This window comes from Pavona decussata, unplaced genomic scaffold (genome assembly GCF_977016875.1).
Source record: "Pavona decussata unplaced genomic scaffold, jaPavDecu1.1 SCAFFOLD_110, whole genome shotgun sequence".
Taxonomy (NCBI): Eukaryota; Metazoa; Cnidaria; class Anthozoa; order Scleractinia; family Agariciidae; genus Pavona; species Pavona decussata.
In genome coordinates, this window is record NW_028145524.1 from 1,184,538 (window position 1) to 1,206,227 (window position 21,690).

The 21,690-nt window shown below is 38.3% G+C and overlaps 1 protein-coding gene across 8 annotated transcripts in view; it reads left to right on the top strand.

Annotated features, from left to right (window-relative positions):
• LOC146470857 (hemicentin-2-like) overlaps nucleotides 1-21,690 on the top strand; it is a 45,926-nt gene that overhangs the window by 6,671 nt on the left and 17,565 nt on the right. For 3 of the 8 annotated variants that reach the window (XM_085121523.1, XM_085121525.1, XM_085121524.1), the window contains exons 5-20: nucleotides 2,276-2,521; nucleotides 3,306-3,563; nucleotides 4,479-4,724; nucleotides 5,294-5,554; nucleotides 6,257-6,502; nucleotides 8,309-8,566; nucleotides 9,224-9,469; nucleotides 9,774-10,034; nucleotides 11,259-11,504; nucleotides 12,519-12,779; nucleotides 13,481-13,726; nucleotides 16,352-16,615; nucleotides 16,903-17,148; nucleotides 18,058-18,297; nucleotides 19,158-19,403; nucleotides 21,179-21,286. In XM_085121523.1, coding sequence (XP_084977649.1) covers nucleotides 2,276-2,521; nucleotides 3,306-3,563; nucleotides 4,479-4,724; nucleotides 5,294-5,554; nucleotides 6,257-6,502; nucleotides 8,309-8,566; nucleotides 9,224-9,469; nucleotides 9,774-10,034; nucleotides 11,259-11,504; nucleotides 12,519-12,779; nucleotides 13,481-13,726; nucleotides 16,352-16,615; nucleotides 16,903-17,148; nucleotides 18,058-18,297; nucleotides 19,158-19,403; nucleotides 21,179-21,286 — 3,879 coding nt within the window. The remainder of the gene's footprint in view (nucleotides 1-2,275; nucleotides 2,522-3,305; nucleotides 3,564-4,478; nucleotides 4,725-5,293; nucleotides 5,555-6,256; nucleotides 6,503-8,308; nucleotides 8,567-9,223; nucleotides 9,470-9,773; nucleotides 10,035-11,258; nucleotides 11,505-12,518; nucleotides 12,780-13,480; nucleotides 13,727-16,351; nucleotides 16,616-16,902; nucleotides 17,149-18,057; nucleotides 18,298-19,157; nucleotides 19,404-21,178; nucleotides 21,287-21,690) is intronic. The other 5 variants (XM_085121530.1, XM_085121528.1, XM_085121527.1 and 2 more) reach the window with 5 other exon arrangements.

Sequence of the window (21,690 nt, forward strand, 5' to 3'; positions counted from 1 at the left end):
TTGAGTACATGTACACTGTAATTGACCAAAAATGCATTTGAGATCTTGCACAGGAAAACGTACCTCAACGCTTATCTGTTTAATTGGTAAAAACGGATGGGTAGCTAACGGATGGTTAATGGCCTTCAAAGCATTGTAATGTTTTGTTATAACATTCTAATGGCTAATTAGCAATGCCTAGTGGATTGCAAAAGCATCTGAATGGTTCTACAATCTGTTCTATTATGGCTTGAGCTGTGAAATGGTTGAGCAAAATATCTAAGAATGCTGTGAAGGCCCTTAACAGTTTTCTTAATGGCTAACTGAAAGCGTTTAATGGGAGAAAAGTTTTCCATGCATGAAAGAAGCTATTTACTTTACTTTTGCTTCTGACACACAATGTTCAAATGATTTAATTGAAGGGCTGGGAGCATAACCGACCTATGTCGAATTTCAGCCCGTTTTTCCATGTAGCTCGGATTTGTCCAAACTTTTGCATGTGAACTACAGTATTTTTTCACGCTGCTTTGTGTTTCGTATTAATGCCATTGAGAAATTTTACCATCTTGTAAAGATATATCGGTAACATTATAGACACTGGATGACCAAAAGATCAATGCACTGAGTATGAAATACTTGTATTCAATATACAGTTCGTTGTCTTTGAAACACGTCACACGAAAGCGGTCTTTTTCGAAACGAAAAAGAATGCTGTCACACTTTTATTTGATTCTGTTACAAACTACTACGTACGTGGCAGGAATGTCAGAAATGTAAACAGTTACATTCTCCAAGAGAAAATGTGTCCATTTCCTGGCGTAAAATCCAGCTTTGTCCCGTTTGTCGACATATCACTCTTGATAACGCAAAATACTAGCATTCTACACGATTAAAAGGAAGACATGTAGCCATTTCAACGATTAACAACGATTAACAACGATTAACGGCAGTTCTATTAAAAGGTACTGACTATCTATTCTTTTCATGAGCAGTCTGTGTTAACCATTGAAAATCTATGTTAATCGTACTTTTATTGAATCATTGCCTTGAAATTGTCAAGTTAATCGTTACATACCGAATTTCAAGCCTGGCAAACCACAACTAAGGCTTGCAAAACAGCTTGCACATGGCGGGATTTGTCTCTGATGCTCCCGCAGGATTTGATAATCGAATTGAAAAATTCGCCATGGCACAGTCATCACTACCAAGGAGGGATTCTTTGGACAACATTTCCACCAGTTCCTGTGAACTACATTGATTTTCGTCAATTTCATAACTTTTCAAAAGATCCATAGATGTCGTGCGTTTACAAACTTCACCAAACAAAAGCGAAACCAACTAGCCAGTACGATACGCAAGTTGTTTATCCCGACTGCCTTGATCTATTTTGGGCTTGTTACAACCCGCAAAGGCAAACCATGATATCATCTCAAACGTTACCTATAGAAACAACAACTGGTGCGACTAGACACGGCTCGAGGACAGTGGAAACTGTTAGGCTACCGATAATTTGGAAAACGAGTCTGACGTGGACAAAACCTGTCAAAAAATTTGCCTTCCAAGCGCGTTCACTTGTAGACTAGCAAACTACCAAATCCCTCCCCCCTCCCCCTGAGTCAATGTTGTCTTTTGGGTTACAAACAGTTTCCAGGCAAGCATCACTTCCCATATCAACATTGCATAAGGGGGAGGTGGGGGGGGGGGGGGAGAAGTAACTGTGGTAGAATTATGAAGGGAGAAACAGTACATGTATGTGAGTGGTTTTTGCTTGTCTGTGTTCGGTTGTCATTGCATAGGGGGAGGGGGTGGGAGGGAGAAGTAAGCAAGTGGTTTTTGTTCTGTTCGTAAGGGGTAGGGGGGGGGGGGAGAAGTAACTGTGGTAGAATTATGAAGGGAGAAACAGTAGGTGAGTGGTTTTTTGCCTGTCTGTGTTCGGTTGTAATTGCATAGGGGGAGGGGGTGGGAGGGAGAAGTAAGCAAGTGGTTTTTGTTCTGTTCGTGTTTGGTTTTCTCAAGGAGTTTTGTCCACCATTGTAAAACGGCAAAATGTTTTGAAAACCAGGGAGAGCCAAAATTCGGACAAATCCAAACGAAATCGAAAGGCGGGCTAAAATTCGACATAAGTCGGTTATGCTCTCAGACCTTCAATTACATTGTACATGCATTGTAACTGTTCATGTTGTATTGTTTTCTCGCAAATCAAGGCAAATTGTTAAAAGGTTAAGGTTAGGATGATAACGAAGAATGGCGAGTAATTGTTTCTCTGTCTGTTTGTTTGTTTGTTTGTTTCAATCAGTGAAATCAGCTATACTGGATCTGGCCAACTTTACTGTATTAGAGGGTGAGAATAAGACACTAACCTGTGACGTTAGTGGTCTCCCTGTGCCATCCGTGTCATGGACCGCTGTTTCAACTCGGAGCCGCTCACCGGGGAACATCCGTGAACTTACCAACATCAGCAGGAATGACGCTGGAGAATACAAATGTGAAACAAGCAATGTGTGTGGAAATGATAGCAAGAGTTTATTTCTCACTGTACACTGTAAGTGACTTCTGTATTTCAAAATATTTAATATATTGCGGGAATTTTTTTTATAGGAGTCAGTTTGCCATTCAGGCTCTTATGGTGTAATTCTCTTTCCAGTGTACTTCAGGGTGTGTCCATTTAGGTTAGTTAGAAATCAATGACAAGTAAAATGGTGTCATGGCCAAATTAATAAATAAATTTATTTATTATTAGTAGGCAATTGACCTCACTCATTATGCAGTTGTGAGGTGTTCACAGAATTAATTCCTAAGTAGCTAGTTTCTTGTTATTTATAAAATTATTATACAGCACACTCCCCCCCCCCCCCCCCTCCAAAAAAAAAAAAAAAAGAAAAAGAAAATGACATCAATTTACTTCAGTTTGTAATTTCTATTAATAGTTTGCCTGGCTATTTGGAGACATGAAAACACTGAATAATTTATTGTATTTATTGTAATTAATTGTAAATTAAAGAACAGGGAAAATTGTGATTGGGGACTGCATTATGTCACCACCAAAACAATAATTACTTCTGAAAAAATGTAATGAATCATAAATTTTTTATACCTGAAGTTAGCCATGAGGTCAACAAAAATTGTACTTGGAGTGTTGTGCATACTTGTATTATGATCAATAGACCAATTTCAATATTTAATACTAGAATTGTACTTGGCAACAATGTTTAGGAGAAGAAAACAACAGATTAAATTACAGTACTTCAAGAGTATAATTATATTAAGTAAAAAATAAATCATATGGTAAATGATAACTAATATTTGGTCTGCTGCTTTCACTTTAGTCAAAGCAGAGATTGTTCAGTTTGATGCAAATGAAACCACTGTTTGTCAGAATGACGTCGTCGCCCTCAACTGCTCAGCTAATGGTAACCCTATGGTACATACCCACCAGTTGTTTGAGAATAATGTTTTGGTGACTAATGGCAGCGGTCCAATAGTTTGGAGCAAAACAATGTCGACTGGAGGAGTGTTCATGTACAAATGTGTGGCTAACAACACTATTGGGACAGCTAGCAAAACAGTAAATGTTACTGTCAATGGTAAATTTCTCACTTGTTTTATTGATTGCATACATTAGTTTATTATTTTATTGATTTAAGTACTGCTTATTCTGAGTTGGATGATAAATATACAGTATTATGATCGGCTTACTTGTTATACACTGTAAGCCAATTAAGTAATGTGACCAGAGTGTCCATCTACATTTACAATGTGCAATGTACAGTGTAGATGGAGGCTTAGACAATCATTCTTCACCTTCCGCATTGCCTTCAACACTGCCCCAGCTTTTAGGGATTGGAGGCCTTATAAAAAATCAGCCTTGACTGGTGCCTTGAGTAAACTAGTGGTCTGGGTTGCCATCAAGGATGGTTACATGCTTCTGTTGAATCGCAAATGGCTAGCACAACTGGAGGCTTGACACTCAGCACATTGAACATTGTGGCACCTATCCTCTGTCCCCTTTCAGACATTCAAGCAAGTTACAGCATGCCTTTAAATAAAGTTAATACAAAATGCCCGTTTGATAGGGATCACACTTTCCCTTCCAACTCGTGTCTACGTGAAGCTCTAGGGATTCACAGTTGTAATATAATGCAGCTATAATTTATAAAATAATTGTATATTAGAGGAAAAACTTTAATTGACTATAAGGTTGTGATATAATGTCTAACACATGTATCATACATGTACGTTCCACATTGTATTTTTAATTGGTGGCAGCTGCTATTTGCAGTATGACCATTTTTTTTTACCTATAACGTCTCTCAAAATAACATGGAATGCACTGTAAGAAACATTTGATGATGGGAACAAGTAGAAGTAGTACAGTTTATAACTGTCTGTGTGTATTGTACAGAACCTCAGGAAATTGATTTGTTTCATATAATTAATAATTTTGGTGATTGCAGAAGTAGCATGATTTTAATCTGTTTTCACTTTCGACCATTCTTCAGTACCTTCATCCATCCAACCAATACAAAATGAAGTGATAACTGAAGGTGGCAATGTGACTCTGTTCTGTAACGCATCCGGCATGCCTTCACCATCCGTGTTGTGGATCAAGGTCAGCAGTGGTCAGCGCTTCAGTACAAATGAGCTGGTATTGCCAAATATTAGTAGAAATGAAGCTGGAGACTACAGATGTGAAGCGAGCAATCCTTGTGCCAACGTTTCAGTGTCTGTAGCAGTTGATGTGCAATGTAAGTCATTTATCTTTCATTTTAATTTATTATAGAATTACTACTGTGTATATAACATGTACCTTTAAGTTATATTTTCCATCTTATGGTTCTTCAATATTATGTTGTGGAAATACCTTTAACTTACCCTGTACTGGTTATAATGCATTGTTCTTTTAGACTCATATACTTTGCATGATCACTGAGAAAATAATATTCAATAGCCAATTGCCTTTCAGTTATTATAAATACAACCTACTGTACATGTACAACATCTATTGGGGTGATGAAATTTCAAAGCTAATATTATAGCTTTTGGGGTCATGCACAATGTCCAAACATGTTAAATATCAATTTTTAAAAATACATCAGGAGGGAATACAATCTAATAAACTTTTTTCAAACTACCTGTACACGATTATATACAAAACATTAAATATGCAATTGTACTGTATATTAATAAAAATAAAAATTTTTAAACAAATTTCTTAGATCTATTGTTGATCGTTTGTGGAGCAAAAACATTAAAATTGAAGTCCTTAACAGTATAAACTGATCAATGCGTACTGGTTGTTGTTTATCATAAATAGACAAACCAGAGATGGTGCAGTTATTAACTAGTGAAACAACAGTCTGTCGTGGTACCACCATTACCTTCAACTGCTCAGCTGATGGCAACCCTTCAGTATTTACCTATCAGTTGTACGAGAATGATGTCCCGGTGAACAATGGCAGTAGTTCTGGAGTGTGGAACAGACCAATGTCAACTGGAGGAGTGTTCAACTACAAATGTGTGGTAAACAACACCGTTGGCAATGCAACTAGTGCAAGTGTTGCTATTACTGTCAATGGTAAACAACATTAATTTTGTTTTGTGGAACTGAATTAAAACAAATAATTTTATTATAGTTTCTTCAGAGCAAGTTGTAAAGTACATTGTACATGATAATTATTTTTTAGTATTTTTTTTTTAATTATTGATTTCTTATGTGTTGTTTTGTGTAAACAATCTGGTCTTCGGCATGTAACTGTAGTTGAGTTTGCAACTTTTAGCTATGATACAGTGTATAAATAAGTTAGAGTGGTGCACGTATATTAAACAATTGTTCCATGAGCGCGCACATTGGATATGAGATGGCAGATAGCCCATGAGGTGCGTAGCGCCGAGTTGGCTATAATCATCTTGTATCCAACAAGTGCAAGTGCAATAATTGTTTTTATTAAAAACAGTTAAGAAATATTGCTAGATCTCACTGATTTTGCTTTGTAAGTACAACCAGAAGATAATTTAATGGCTGCTACTTCTCGGGCATGGTATAATGGCTTATATACCATGGCCGCTAAGCTAATCAAATAGCTGGAATTGTGTAATTATACAATGATCCAGTTTTTAATAAGTTTCAATACATTCTGGTTACAATTATCTGTTGTTTGTGTACCAACATATTGATCTAGAAATTAAATGAGCACATTCGTAGCAGGGCAGCTGCTCAGCACAACTGTCTTACTCTTCAATTGCGATTTAGTAAAGCGATAATTTTGTACGTTCACAGTGCGTTCATCCATCCAACCAATACAAAATGAGACACTTACTGAGGGTGGCAATGTGACTCTGTTCTGTAATGCGTCCGGCATGCCTTCACCATCTGTGTCGTGGATTAAGGTCGATGGTGGTCAGCGCACCAACAGCAGTGAGTTGGTGTTCACAAATATCAGCAGGATTGAAGCTGGAGAATACAGATGTGAGGCCAGCAATCTGTGTGGCAATGACTTAAAGTCTGCAACAATTGACGTGCAGTGTGAGTAGTGTATTTGTATTTGTATTTGCATTTGTATTTGTACTTGCGCCTGTTGCACCCCTCCCTCAGCTAACTTACAAGGGGAGGTGGGTGGAGACTAATATTTAGGGGGGCTTATAAATTAGATAAAGATCATTTAGAATTTGGATGCACAGCAGTACATTTAATGTTTATTTTATTAGGCAGTCAGTTATGTGTGTCAAAAATGGGTTGAAAGAAACACAGACTTTTCGGGTATATAACCCTTCTTCAGTGTGGAGAAAACCGTTGAAATACGCTATTGGAAACACGCGCGCATATGAATAGTAGCGCGGGCATGCATTGAAAGTTACAATTCAAACATAGTTAAAATTGATGTTAAGTCCATCCGGCTGAACAGTCCCAAGACACCGATATACTAGGCCCTCACTACTCTTTTTCTGTCCGTGGCCATTTCACCTGCCAGTCCAGTAATCTTGTGTACTGCATATCCTGTAACCGATGCTCTGCCATTCTTTACATTGGTGAAACGGGGCGGACCCTTAGGAGTTGTTTGTAGCGAGCACTTACGTAGCATCTGCAACAACACTCCTGGATTCCCTGTGGCCCGACATTTCAACTCCACGGATCACAGTTGAGTATTTCAGATATCCGGGTGCGGGGTATGCAGTTATGCAATGGGACAAACCTCCGGCAAAAGCAGCGTGAAATGAGGTTGATTTTCCAACTTGGGACTGTTCAACCGGATGGACTTAAAATCAATTTTAACTACACGTATGTTTGAATTGTAACTTTCAATGCATGCGCGTGCTACTATTCATATGCGCGCGTGTTTCCAGTAGCGTATTTCAACGGTTTTCTCCACACTGAAGAAGGGTTATGTACCCGAAATGTAGATGTGTTTCTTTCAAACCATTTTTGACACTTTTTGATAATTATTTTTATGTCAATCCAATCCGAATTCAGTTATGTGTACTCTTATTCTTTACTTAGTTGCACATGGATGAAATTATAATTATTATTTTTTAGAATTTGCAGAAGGGCTTAATAATGCCCTATAGATTTGATAATTTTTAATAAGTTGAATAGACTGATACTCTATGATATGAGCTGTCTCATCTGCTATTCAGAAGAGTAATTGTTTCCTTAATTCAGTCGCACATGTGTGGTACTTGTAAAAGAAAAATGCTAATGACTATCAGAATGGTTGCAAAGGCTTGTCTAACAGTCATTTTCGTCATGCTGCGATGTACATGTAAATACTCAGTGGAGGGAGTGGTAGACAATGGCTTTGTTTTTCTTCCCTTCTCTTTTGTTACTTGATATCATACTGTACCGGAAGTACATGTAATATCCAGTGATGATTTGACTGCCTGAACCTGGTAGCCTGGGTGGTTGATTGACAGAAAAAGGTAAAAAAAAAAAAGAAACAAAAACAAAAACAAAAAAATGGGTTTTACTAGAAGAAGCTTTGTCGCACATGCGATGGCTACTTAATAAGCCAGGCATAGGCTGCATGATAGAAGAATTTTTGTTTTCCTTCACTGGGCTTTCAAGGTTATCATACAATGTTGACAAACAGTATGTATCAAGACCTGTTAATAAACTGTTTATTTCTGGCTTATTCCTGTCTTGCTGTTTATCATAGACGAACCAGAGATGGTTCGGTTGGTTGCAAGTGTAGGAACAGTCTGTCGTCATGTTTTATCGACCATTTGATAGGTCAATGGGCTTATGAATTATTAATGAGTTTTGGAATTATTGTTCATGTAGACTGTAACAAACTGTTGAATTAATGTCTGATTCTTGTCTTGTTGTTTATCTTAGACAAACCAGAGAGTTTGCAGTTATTAACAAGTGAAACAACGGTCTGTAATGGTACCAACATTGGCTTCAACTGCTCAGCTAATGGCAACCCTTCAGTATTTACTTATCAGTTGTTTGAGAATGGTGTCATGGTGGCTAATGGCAGTTCAGGAATGTGGTACAGGACGATGTCCACAGGAGGAGTGTTTAACTACAAATGTGCAGCAAGCAACATCATTGGAACAGCAAATAGCACAAGTGTTTCTGTTACTGTTAATGGTATTTAAGGAGATTTTTCCTATAAAAAGAAAAAAAAGGAAAATACAAAAAAAAAAAAAAAAAGCACTAACAGTGTAAGCCCAGGGGAGGGGGACTTAACCAAAGCATTTTTAGGTGGGGCTGTGTCGCGGGACTCTGGAGCCCTTACCCTTAACCAATGTTACAGCTGTAGTATGTGGAAATAAAGAAACTTGATCAGCTACATTATGCCACCCTACAATGTATACAAGACTAATCTAAAGACCAAAAACCTCGGCCAGAAACTCCCAGAAACTTGGTAACTATCACAGTCCAGCTAAAACAAAATCTTGTACAACAACCACAACTAAAACTTCTTTTTTTAAGTGTCAATTTCCATGAAACCTTGTCTAGACTAATTTCTTCAAGCAATGTGATCATTTTCCGGGAAACATTAATGATACTCTATTCTAGACCAAAACTCCCTGATTTCTTTGCCCTATACCAGACTAAACTGCTTGAAGATCAATACTTCTCACAGTGGTACTTAGCTTACCCATATAACTTATATATTGGAGTACCCCTTCCCCTCTCCTAGTAAGATCCAGGTCTCTTGCACTCTTGACCTCTTTTCATTGTTTGTAATTCGGTGCCTCTGTGATGCCAAAACGTTTTAATATGTTGTTTTTTTGTTTACAGTGCCATCATCCATCCAGCCAATAGCTGATGAGGCAATAATCGAAGGTGGCAGTGTGACTCTGTTCTGTAATGCATCTGGCATGCCTTCACCATCTGTGTCGTGGATTAAGATTGGTGGTGGTGAAATCACCAATAGAAGTGAGTTGGTATTGACAAATATCAGCAGGAATGAAGCTGGAGAATACAGATGTGAGGCCAGCAATCTGTGTGGCAATGCAACAGAGTCTGCAAGAGTTGATGTGCTGTGTGAGTAATTAACATGTATGCTTAAATTTTACTTAATGTTTATATACTGTAATTATATGTCTATAGAATTATCATCAATAAATTTAGATTTTGTGGTGGGCCTTTTGTGTTGTTGTGGAAATCATTGTTTGATTGGTTACTGTTAATTATTTTGTTTTGAAGCCACTGTGTTTGTTGGCTTTATCCAGTGCCATTAAACTCTTGGACACACTAATAACAAAGAGCCAAAACTTTTAATGATTGTGCATGTGGAGAATACAAACTGTTAATTAATGTCTGATTTTTGTATTGCTGTTTATCTTAGACAAACCAGAGAAAGTGCAGTTATTAACAGGTGAAACAACAGTCTGTAGTGGTACCAACATTGTCTTCAACTGCTCAGCTGATGGCAACCCTTCAGTATTTACTTATCAGTTGTATGAGAATGAGGTCTTGGTGAATGACAGCAGTAGTTCTGGAGTGTGGAACAGACCAATGTCAACTGGAGGAGTGTTCAACTACAGATGCATGGTTAACAACACCATCGGAACGGCAACTAGCACAAATGTTACTATTACTGTCAATGGTGAAATATATATTTTTCTTATAGTGAAAATGTTAACTCTTAGTTGGCGTAAATATTGCCATTATGAAAGGAAAGATGACTTTGTCCTCATGGTTTGAACTCATAGCTGAAAATTAATCTTTTTTCTCATGTGCAGTTCCAGAAAATATCCATACTCCCCCCAGAAGATTTTTTGTTTTACATCTCCCCCCCCCCCCCCCCTTCCAGGAAATTCCAGTTTAGCTTCATACTTTGCTTCTAAAATTTTGACTTTTTGAGACCCCCCCCCCCCCCCTCCTGATAGGAATTTCCGATGACCTACCATGGGGTGGGTGTGGATTTTTTTGGAACTGCACCACGATTGATTGTTTGACCAAGATTAAATGGGGAAAGGTAGTAATAATAATACTAATAATAATTATTGCAAAATTATTGATGCCATTTTTTTATAGTGTGATTACTATTTCTACATATCGTCAGTGGGAAATCTTTGACATGTCGTCACATTCCCCTGGTTGTAATTACTGTGAGCTGTCATGCGTTTTTGGTATTTTTCAATACACATGCATGGAAGTCTTCTTTGAGAAACATCAGAATTGTTATTAAACCAGCTGAGGGTACATATATTAATTTTTGTAGACCCACAGTTTGTAATACATTGTCAGAATTATTACATGATTGTACTGGTATGTGTTATTTATTGGAGAGTGAGATCATGCATGAACTGAAGCATGCAGTCTGTAATAATGTGAATGAAACTTTAATTACCCAGCAAAATATATATGCTAATGTGCCGAGAAAGAAACAAAATAATATGAACATATGGAATTACAAAGAGAAGATGAAAGTTTTTGCACTTCTTGTCTAAATAATTTGATATTAGTCATTGACCTAACCTGAGAGAGATTTCCAAGCTTTGGAAGCAGTATACACTGTGGATTTCAATCCATGCCATGTGGTTTTAACCTTAGGCAAATATATATTAAACTAGGTTACAGTATGTACTCCTCTGAGATTCTTTATATGTGTGCCTTGGTACATGTACAGGTGTATGCTTATCATGGGGATCTCTGCCGGGGTGTAATTTCACTCACTGCCTATTGTTTAGCGTGTCAATTGGCCGTGCCCACGCCTTTACCTTTTTCCCTGTTTTCCCGTGGACGGTCACATATGCTTGTTGTATACTTGCATTTACATGCATGTGTTGCCAAATTGCCAACTTTTGATGTTGATGTTTGTTTGCAGTGTCTTCATCCATCCAGCAAATAGCTGATAAGGCAATAATCGAAGGCGGCAGTGTGAATCTGTCCTGTATTGCATCTGGTATCCCTTCACCATCTGTGTCGTGGGTTAAGGTCAGCAGTGGTCAGCGTACTGATGGAACTGAGTTGGTATTGACAAATATCAACAGGAGTGAAGCTGGAGAATACAGATGTGAGGCTAGCAATCTGTGTGCCAATGCAACAGAGTCTGCAACAGTTGATGTGCTGTGTAAGTCATCCATGAATTACCCATGCAAAACAGGTCTAAGTCCAGGCCAGCCCTGCTCAACTCCAGGGCAGTGCAGGCTGGGCCAATGCAAAGGCCATAAAAAAGAAAAAGGTTTCAAATTTGGTTATGTAGAGATTTGCACTGGCCTGAGACTATTAAACCCTGTGTACTTGTAGTCTGGTCCAGTCTTACATGTAAGTAGTGTTTTCAAAACACTGTACATGTATATTGGTCTAGGTCCGCCCTGTCCAGCTTAATGCCACCAGTACCCTCGAGGTTTGTACATGTGAATACATGTACGAATGACTACTTGTATGTGTAAGATACCACAAAAAGTGACTGGGCATTACCTTCAGTTCTCTTTGTAGACAGTGCACATGATGGTAATTTTTGTAGAGTAGGAAATACAACCAACATAAGGAGTCATACAGTGTTGCACAGTTCATGTACACCTCATCTGTTTGGTCGACGACCGACAGTCTGTCGATCATTGGTGACTGATTGTTGGTCATTTGTTGGCCAATTGTCGACTGACCGTTTACCGACAGTCAATCATCAAGTTTGTGGGTGAGCTGTTCTTCAATTTTTCCTGTACAGGCTTAGGATTTATCAGTAGTATGTTTCTGGTACGCTTGTATAACTGAGAATCTACAGGTAGTCTTGAAATGGTGCCATGATTATATTTAACACTTTATTTAATTTCTTATTGTTAATTAACAGAGTTCTTACTAGTCTTTTCCCTCAATTACTGCCAAATAGAATTGTAAATGAGAACTCAATAAATGGCATTGTATGTATTATTGTACATCACTTGGTGATTAAGACCCAGAAAGAATTAGCAGAAACAGATCATGATAAATAATTTTTGTTAACAATTATGCAATTGCAAATGTACATGTAAATGATGATAAACTGTCAATTGAACATAATTATTGTGAAATTTATGCTCTATGTAAATGATGATAAACTGTTAATTAAACTTATGCAAAAATTTATGCTTTTTATCTTAAATAGACCAACCAGAGAGTGTGCAGTTATTGCCAAGTGAAACAACAGTCTGTAGCGGTACCAACATTGTCTTCAACTGCTCAGCTGATAGTAACCCTCAAGTACATACTTATCAGTTATTTGTGAATGATGTCCAAGTGAATGCCGACAGCAGTTCAGGAGTGTGGAACAGAACAATGTCAACTGGAGGACAATTTGTCTACAAATGTGTGGTAAACAACACCATTGGCACAGCAACTAGCGGAAATGTTACTATTACTGTCAATGGTAAACAGATATGTTTTTAGTAATAACAAGAAAGAAGTGTTACAGTGCAATGATCTCAACCGGGGCCACCCAACATTGATCAGCCAATCACAGGTTATGCCTACAACAAAGGAGTCTGGCTTTGGTAGTTTGTACAGTGTAAACCAAGATCAAAAACGAGAACATTTCTTTAAATTTTATTGGTGGCCGCGGTTGAGTTTGTTGCACTGTAATTCTTCAATTTATCAAACAGTGAAAAATTGATTGGGGCTTCAGTATGGTAAAATGAAAAAATTGATACATGAAATAGTTAATAAAGTATTGTTAAATGTTTTGACAATCTGTTTATGCGTTGTTGTACTTGTAATGAGGGATTTAAAATTCCTTATCAAACTCAACCTAGATGTACTGTATGTAATAGCACTGTAGCACACCAAAAGCAGTTCTGGAGTGTAGAGCACTTTGTAGAGTTGATACTTGTAACAGTCATTTGGCCACCGCATTGAGATTTGAGTGCTGACTCTTGAATTCGAGCTTATTCTTTGAGTGGCTAACGCTCGGAATGTTAGCTCTCAAATTTCTTTTTGATGACCAAATTACCCTTTGTTCTTTCAGTTGTTATGATAACATTAAATATATATTTACAATGAGAATGGCAATTATGATTTTAATTTACATGTACAGCCAGAACACTAACTTTCCATGTTATTGTATGTTTACAGTGCCATCATCCATCCAACCAATACAAAATGAGACACTTACTGAGGGTGGCAATGTGACTCTGTTCTGTAATGCGTCTGGTAACCCTTCACCATTTGTGTCATGGATTAAGGTCGGCAGTAATCAGCGCACTAATGGGACAGAGTTGGTATTGACAAATATCAGCAGGAGTCAAGCTGGACAATACAGTTGCGAAGCTATCAATCTGTGTTTCAGTGCCTCAGAGTCTGCATTCATTGATGTACAGTGTAAGTCATCTTAGAAATAATTATTGTTAGTGGTCAGGAGGTTGCTTGTTAGGGACACTGTGCTTCTGAATCAGTAGTGTAAGGCACCTTCGTGCTTAATTGTATTATTTTACCTACAAGAGTCTGTAATTGGGGTCATAACAAAATAATCATTGAAAATTTTGATGATACACATGGACACGGTGATCAGTTCTCAGTGACTGGAGTGTAGGCAAAATGCACACGTAGATGTAACAATTTTACTGCAGAGCAAGTTTGGGTTCCAAGGGTTCTGAGGTGTTTTCGTTTTCTTGACGTCCATGACGTCACTGAGTTTTCTTTTCAGGAGAAATTCTTTCAGTTGACTTTTTGACAATGCACAGTATTTATTTACCATACTAGTATTAATCAAAGGTTAGGCAGTGCATTCGATGGTCTCGATTCCAGGCCCTCTTTCCTTTGCCAAGTTGGTGATGATGTCATCTGCCCTTGACATATATCATTAAATCTGGACTACAGTTATTAAAATAATTTCCAGCATTTTGATTGGTTAGAATGGACACAGGTTATCAGCTAATAACCCTGCTGAAACAAAAATAATTCAATTTGACGTAGAAAGAATGCTCTCCTAATACAGATTGGAGTCGAGATTTTATGGGACAATCAGCAAATGAACGGCATCTCCTGCAGATTTAATTTTTTTTTCTTTGTGGGGGACGGCCCAATACTACGTGAAGTAGGTGCGGTGATATTGTGGTGATGGTGAACGTGTTCTTTAGGGATTACAAGGGAGAGGGGAGCAAAGTAGTTTTTTTTTTCCAGAACTTTTGTATCAATTCTTGCTTCATACGTTTTCAAGACAAAGATAAACAAAGGGCAAGAAGGCACTCACTGTAAACATGTTCAACAACTAAATGGACGAGATAGATCTGGTTAGAATAGATTGTAACGCATTTTCGACCCCACAATGGGCTAGACAAATCACGCGTTATGGTATTTAAGAATTCAATTGGTTTATTGCTTTCAGTGTTCTAGAAATATTTTCAAGTGTAACATAGCAAAGGTACATATATCCTCGCACCATTTTTACTAAAGAAGGTCAAAATGCTTGTGACACTTTCTTTTAAAAAAGCAAATGGATAAGGGGGTTAGTTTCTTAGAAACTGTGGTTCTGCTTCGGTGGGGAATAGAAACGAATTTTTGGTTTATCAAAAGAGTTGCTAACTAAAGGTAAACTAGCCACCATAAAGAGATTCGAGAGCGGATGTTTCGAGAGATCTTCGTGAGATCGAAATGATGAGGGGCTAACTCCTTTGTTAGAGCATTCGCTCTGAAGAAGGACTAACGAGGGATACGAGTGCTGACGTTTCGACTGTTAGCCTTTCGTGAGAGCGAAATGAAGGGCTTTAGAACACTTGAAACATTAGCACTCGAATCTCTTTGCGGTGGCCAATTATCTGTACCTTCAGTTATCAACTCTCTTAGTAAACTAAATATTCTTTAAAAGAACTTGGCATGCTTTGGCAGAATGAGGAATGAATGGTTCCATTGACTAGGAGAGGCACGAGAGAAAACACTTCGTTGAAAAGTGTACTTGTACATGGATGTCATGAAACAGTGAGGATAAATGTACTGACAGTTGTTTGGTAAAAAACAATTTGGCATGGCTTTGGCAGAATGAGGAATGAATGGTGCCATTGACTAGGGGAGGCACATCAGAATACACTTTGTTCAAAAGTGTACATGGATGCAATGAACCAGTGAGGATAAAAGTATTGACAGTTGTTTCTTGGAGGAGAACTTTCAGTGCAGTGAATTCCCGTGAATATGTATGCCAAATGAACATGTAAAAGTGTCCATATTTAGCGGGATTATTGATATACAGAGACTCAAGCATATGATTCAAAAGCAACAGAATGATCTTTAATGTCCCATCTGTAGTAAAATGAATCAAGTTCAAACTGAAGAACCCTTACCCTAGCTCATTCAAGTAGTTTTGCACTAAAATTAAATGTAATTCTCAGAGTGCTTCAAATGCAACTGACAACATAATAGTTTATTAAAGTACATGTAGTTTGTGAGTTTGCTTTGCACTGACATTTTCAGTTTTTTGTTCAGCGAGATGGACTGAATATTGCCAATTTATACAGCGTGTAGATAACTAGTGTCTGTACAGTAAGGGTTAACTTTGTATGAAAGCATGTCACTTGAGTCACAGAAAAGTGTCTTTTGTCTGTATTGGCCGGTGTCTGTTTAAAGCGGGCTAATATAAGAGGAAATATACATGTATGAGCATTTTGTCGGGACAAACACACGTGTTCATAGTAAGCATGGCCCAGTTTTTCGAGAGCCAATTAATGTTAATCCACGATTAAAAGTTAACTGAGGTTTTCTGCTCGCTCATTGAAATTGTTTTTTAACTCTAGTTTTAAGCTAGTGGTAAAGAAAAGGCAATGTCAAAACTGAGGGACAAAAATCTTCTTGAAAAATCTTTGTTGTTGTTTAATTAAACTCGAACCAAAGTTGTTGTTAATCCAGCCCGAGGATTAGCTTAATCAGGCTTCGAACAACTGGGCCCAGATGTCCACAAAGTGACCAGGGCTCCACTGTTATAGTTAATGTTTGTTTTCCTTTGGTTGTTTGTAGACAAACCTGGTGATGTCCAGTTAACAGTTAGTGAAAGAACCGTCTGTAGAGGTACAGTCATCAGCTTCAACTGCTCAGCTGATAGTAACCCTGCGGTAGATACTTATCAGTTGCTTGAGAATAATATGCGAGTGAGTGGTGGCAGCAGTAGTTCGGGAATGTGGAATTGGCCAATGTCAACTGGAGGAGTGTTCAACTACACGTGTATGGTAAACAACACCATTGGAGCAGCAACTAGCACAAGCGTTTCTGTTACTGTTAATGGTAAGGAAGAAGTTTGCGTAAAATAAACAAAACGTTTACCAGAACTTCTACTAAGAGATTATTACTTGTACAATCAGGTTTACATGTACGTTGTATTTAACATTTGCGTACATGTTGTTTTCTTTAATTTTGGCAAATGTTTACCAAGTGGTCAAGTTTGTTCCCTTGTGAGTTTAGGTTAACACTTCTGCTTATGAATTTGGCAACAGACAGAATCAGTATCAGAAATACAGTACATCATGTTACCAATAGAAGTTATGCATTGTCACTGTTGTCTATTCTTACAGTGCCTTCATCCATCCAACCAATACAAAATAAGACACTTACTGAGGGTGGCAGTGTGACTCTGTCCTGTAATGCATCTGGCATGCCTTCACCATCTGTGTCGTGGATTAAGGTCGGTGGTGGTGAGCTTACCAATAGAAGCGAGTTGGTATTCACAAATATCAGCAGGAGTGAAGCTGGAGAATACAGATGTGAGGCGAGGAATCTGTGTGGCAATGACTCAGAATCTGTATCAGTTGATGTACGATGTAAGTATTATATAGCTTTTTACAGCCCCAGTCAACCAAGTGTTCGCGGCAGTAGGGTATTTGTGCAGTTTTATTATTTTGAGTTGTTCTCTACTCTTGTGTTTTGTCCTGTCAGCTTGCGTCTTATTAACCCTTTCTCCTCCAAGTTATGGAGATTTTATGCGGTGACATGTTAACCAGGTAGCAAACAAAAATCAAAATGAATTTGCATGATAGTCAATCGTTTTTTTTTTTTTTTTTTACCAATTGTTCAGTCAGTCAGTCAGTTAGTCAGTCAGTCAGTCCACCTGTTGGTAACTCAGTCATGTTATCACTCGGTCAGTCAGTCAGTCAGTCAGTCAGTCAGTCAGTCAATCAGTCAATCAGCCCAACAGTTGATCAGTCATTCATTCAGTCAGTCTGTCAGCCCACCAGTTGGTCAGTCTGAGTCATGCAGTCAGGTGGTCAGTCATTCATTCACCTCACCAGTCAGTCATTTAGAGTCAATCAGTTTTACAGTCGGTTGGTCAGTCAGTCAGTCAGTCAGTCAGTCAGTCAGTCAGTCAGTCAGTCAGTCAGTTAGTCAGTCAGTCATTTAATCCTGAAGGGAAATAGTAGCTCACAACTACCACGATGTAACTCTGGATTGATGTAGGAAGTGGCAATAGGTACATTGTATACGTACTGTATACGTACTGTACTTTACACTCTGAATAATGAATTCAGCTTAGTTAACTTGTACATTTCTATCAACATGGGCAAAGGACCATGTGATGGACTGAATCAGAATGGTTGACTAATTAACACAGTGACTATGCCTAACTGACTGACTGACTGACTGCAGGTTGCTTGTAACATGTGTAACCTTGTTCACTGGGCTACTACATAATTGTTAATGTTTTTTCACTGTGGTGGTTTCTATTTTCTTAGATGGACCAGAAATTACACATATTTCTAGCACGCAGACAGTAAACAAAGGGGATACACTAAACCTGAACTGTACAGCTGATGGTAATCCAGCACCAACCATCGCCTGGACAAGAATTTCTGATAACAGTTCTGTCAACTTTCCTTTGGTCGTCACTGGTAGAGAGAACGAAGGAGCATACAGATGTGCTGCTAATAATACCATTGGACATGTTCACAAAGATACCTCTGTCACTGTACACTGTAAGTGTTACTAGAAAACAGAGATTTACATGTAACTATAAACATTTTGTGGAGTATCAGAACATTGGGAAATTGGAATTTTGAAATGGCGGGTTATTCCTGTTACAAATTTTATCATAACAATTATGGTAAAATTGTCCAATCAAACATGGTTTATTTCACCTCCAATGTTTCAGTCTCAGCACCAATTACTACTTGCGAGTCAAACCTCAATAAAAATCTTCACCTTTCAACTTCAGCGCTCCATTTTAGCTTTATCTGGGGTATGGCTTTAAGAACTGGATTGTTGGATAATGCAATTCTGGAGTTTTGATTGGCTTATTGGCCATGGGCCACCCTATTATGCCTGGCTGCAGAATCGCTTCTGCTCATGGTTGCAAAATAAAATCAGCAAGATCTAGCAATATTTTGTGGTTGTTTTCAGTAAAAGGATTATTCCACTCATGCTTGTTGGATATGAGATGATTATAGCCAACTCTGCGCCTTCCGCTTCTTTGGCTATCTGTCATCTCACATCCAACTCGTAGTTGTGAAGTAACTGCGTTCGACATAGAAAGAACACACTCCTAATTGCGTACAGAGTCAAGATTGTATGGGACAGTCAACGAATGAATGGATCTTGGGTTGCGAATCTGGCACCTCCCGCCGATTATGCAGGGGGGGGGGGGGGGATGACATCATCACCAACAATGCAAAGGAGAGATAGCCTGGGATCGAGATCATCGAACACATTCCCTAATCTTTGATTATCACTAGTTATTATAATTGCTACATAGACCCAAGGGTTGACTCAAGGAACGAAAGGGTCATTCTTGAAAGCTTATATGTAAACTTAGCCATGTTTTTCTGTTTCTGGGTAGTTCCTGCATCCATTGCGCCTTTGGAGAACAAAATAGTCAAGAAAGGTGACTCTGTTACTTTGTTCTGCAATGTTTCTGGGCTGCCAGCACCCACTGTCGTTTGGACTCAAGTCAGCACTGGCGACAAATGGAACAGTGACACATGGATTATATCTAATATTGATATCAGTAAGCTTGGGGACTACAGGTGTGATGCAAACAACACGTACGGAATTGCTAGTGAGACCATGAACATCTGGTTTCCAGGTTGGTGCATATACTCATATCCGCTGAAAAACAAATAAATAACACCAAAACCGCTTAAAGGAATAGTGTCATCTATTTTTATGCCACTATGGTCATAGCCAAAACACTTATTTGTTCCAATGGAGTCATTAAAAAATGGTTTAGTTTTGTCCAAAATAACCCTACTAGTACAAAGAAACTACTATTAATAATGTTTAGCTGCAGATGACTAGGTTGGACTTGCATTGCAGGCCAAGTTCTTAATATATTTTAGAGAAGTCGCTAAAAATTGGTTATGGTTTAGCCTTCTCAGGGAAAAAACTTTAATATTTTCTTCCCGGTGTTGTAAGAGCAATTTCATGTTACAAAACAGGTTCTTTGTCAAAAATTTGAGCAGTATAGACCAAAATACAGAAAAATCGCCGTGACAGTGCCCTTTAAAAAAAAAAAAAAAGAACTGGGTTGTTAAGGAGATCAGAATAGTAATTAATGTCAGAGTGGATAACTAAAGGTAAATTGGCCACCGTTAAGAGATGCGATCGCTGACCTTTCCACCAAGCCTTAGCCCTTCCTCAGAGCGAATCCAAATGATTTGCTCTGACGAAGAATTAACGCTCCAAACGCCAGCACTCAATTCTCTTTACTGTGGCCAAATTGCCTTGTCAACTGTGTTGATAATTCAAACATTCATTTCTACCTCGCTCCGACGTGTCTCCTTACTGTGGCCAAATTGCCTTGTCAACTGTGTTGATAATTCAAACATTCATTTCTACCTGGCTCCGACGTGTCTCCTTACTTTGGCCAAATTGCCTTGTCAACTGTGTTGATAATTCAAACATTCATTTCTACCTCGCTCCGCCGTGTCTCCTTACTGTGGCCAAATTGCCATATCAACTGTGTTGATAATTCAAACATTCATTTCTACCTCGCTCCGACGTGTCTCCTTACTTTGGCCAAATTGCCTTATCAACTGTGTTGATAATTCAAACATTCATTTCTACCTCGCTCCGACGTGTCTCCTTACTGTGGCCAAATTGCCTTATCAAGTGTGTTGATGATCCAAACATTCGTTTCTACTTCGCTCCGACGTGATACCACAGTTTCTTTAGAAAGTAACCCCCTTACACTTCAGACCAATAACCTATTATCGTTACTTTTGATTTCATGTTTTCACCCTTGTTACCATCTTGATCACAATATATATCTTTGTTTTGATTGGGTTTGTAATCAGACCTTTTAGCATTACCACGCGCATTATAAAGGTGCGGTTAGCCTCCGTTTTTGTCAGAGTATCCTGTGATTTTGCATTGTCTTGTATCCTCGTTTTTATATTCTTAACCTTTGCTTTAATTGGGACCGATATCTAAGTACACTTTGTCATTGTTTTTGTTAAAGTTATTTAGTAAACTCACAGATTCGCAAAAGAAATATCGGCTTTGAGGAAAAACCTTATCTCCAACGGACTTTACTTATTTTTACATTTGAGTGTGGTAAGCCCTAGCCTGCGAACGCAGACGTATCTCCGGCTGTCGCTTCACTTCGCAGACGTTATTTTTCGGCGGAGTGAAGCGACAGCCGGAAATACGTCTGCGTTCGCAGGCTAGGTAAGCCCTGATACAAACCTTTCATACACTGTTAAACAGTCACTTACAAAAAAGGAAGGTTGTGACAGAAATAAAAGGAGGGGGGCTTCTAGAGAAGAAGGAAGGGCAGCAGCAAAATAAGAAAAAGACAAGTAAGGTTAACAAGGGGTTATTTGTTCAATGATCTAAACTTGAAGGCTTTCTCATTTACAGGAGGCCTCTGTGAGGAAAAATGTATAAATGGAAAGGAATGTCGGCAGTTTGGAAAATTTGTATGCATTTGTCCCGAAGGCAAGACTGGATCAAATTGTAAAGGCACTGGTATGCTTATTATAACAATCATTGTTGTGCATTATAAGCATTAATATATTTGTTTGATTTTTTTTTTTAACAATTTCCCTCAAGGCAGGTAAAAGTACACCCAGAGATAACTTCCTAGATTGTTCTCCAACGTTCGATGGCATTTTACAGTTTTGCCTCAAAACCGTTAAATGTCTATTAGCGAACCTTTCGCGGTGAAACTTTTTCAGTGATTGATCTCCAACGCTCAATAGCTTTTGATCCAAAACTGTGGAACTTCAATACCGAAACGTTTGCCGTGGTTGTCTTAATGGAACATGATATATAGTGCGATAATGGCTTTTGCTGCAAAACTTTGCAGCTACTGTTTGTGAAACGTGTGTTGTGAAAAGTGAAAAGGTTATCATTCCTGATTTCTTGTTGTA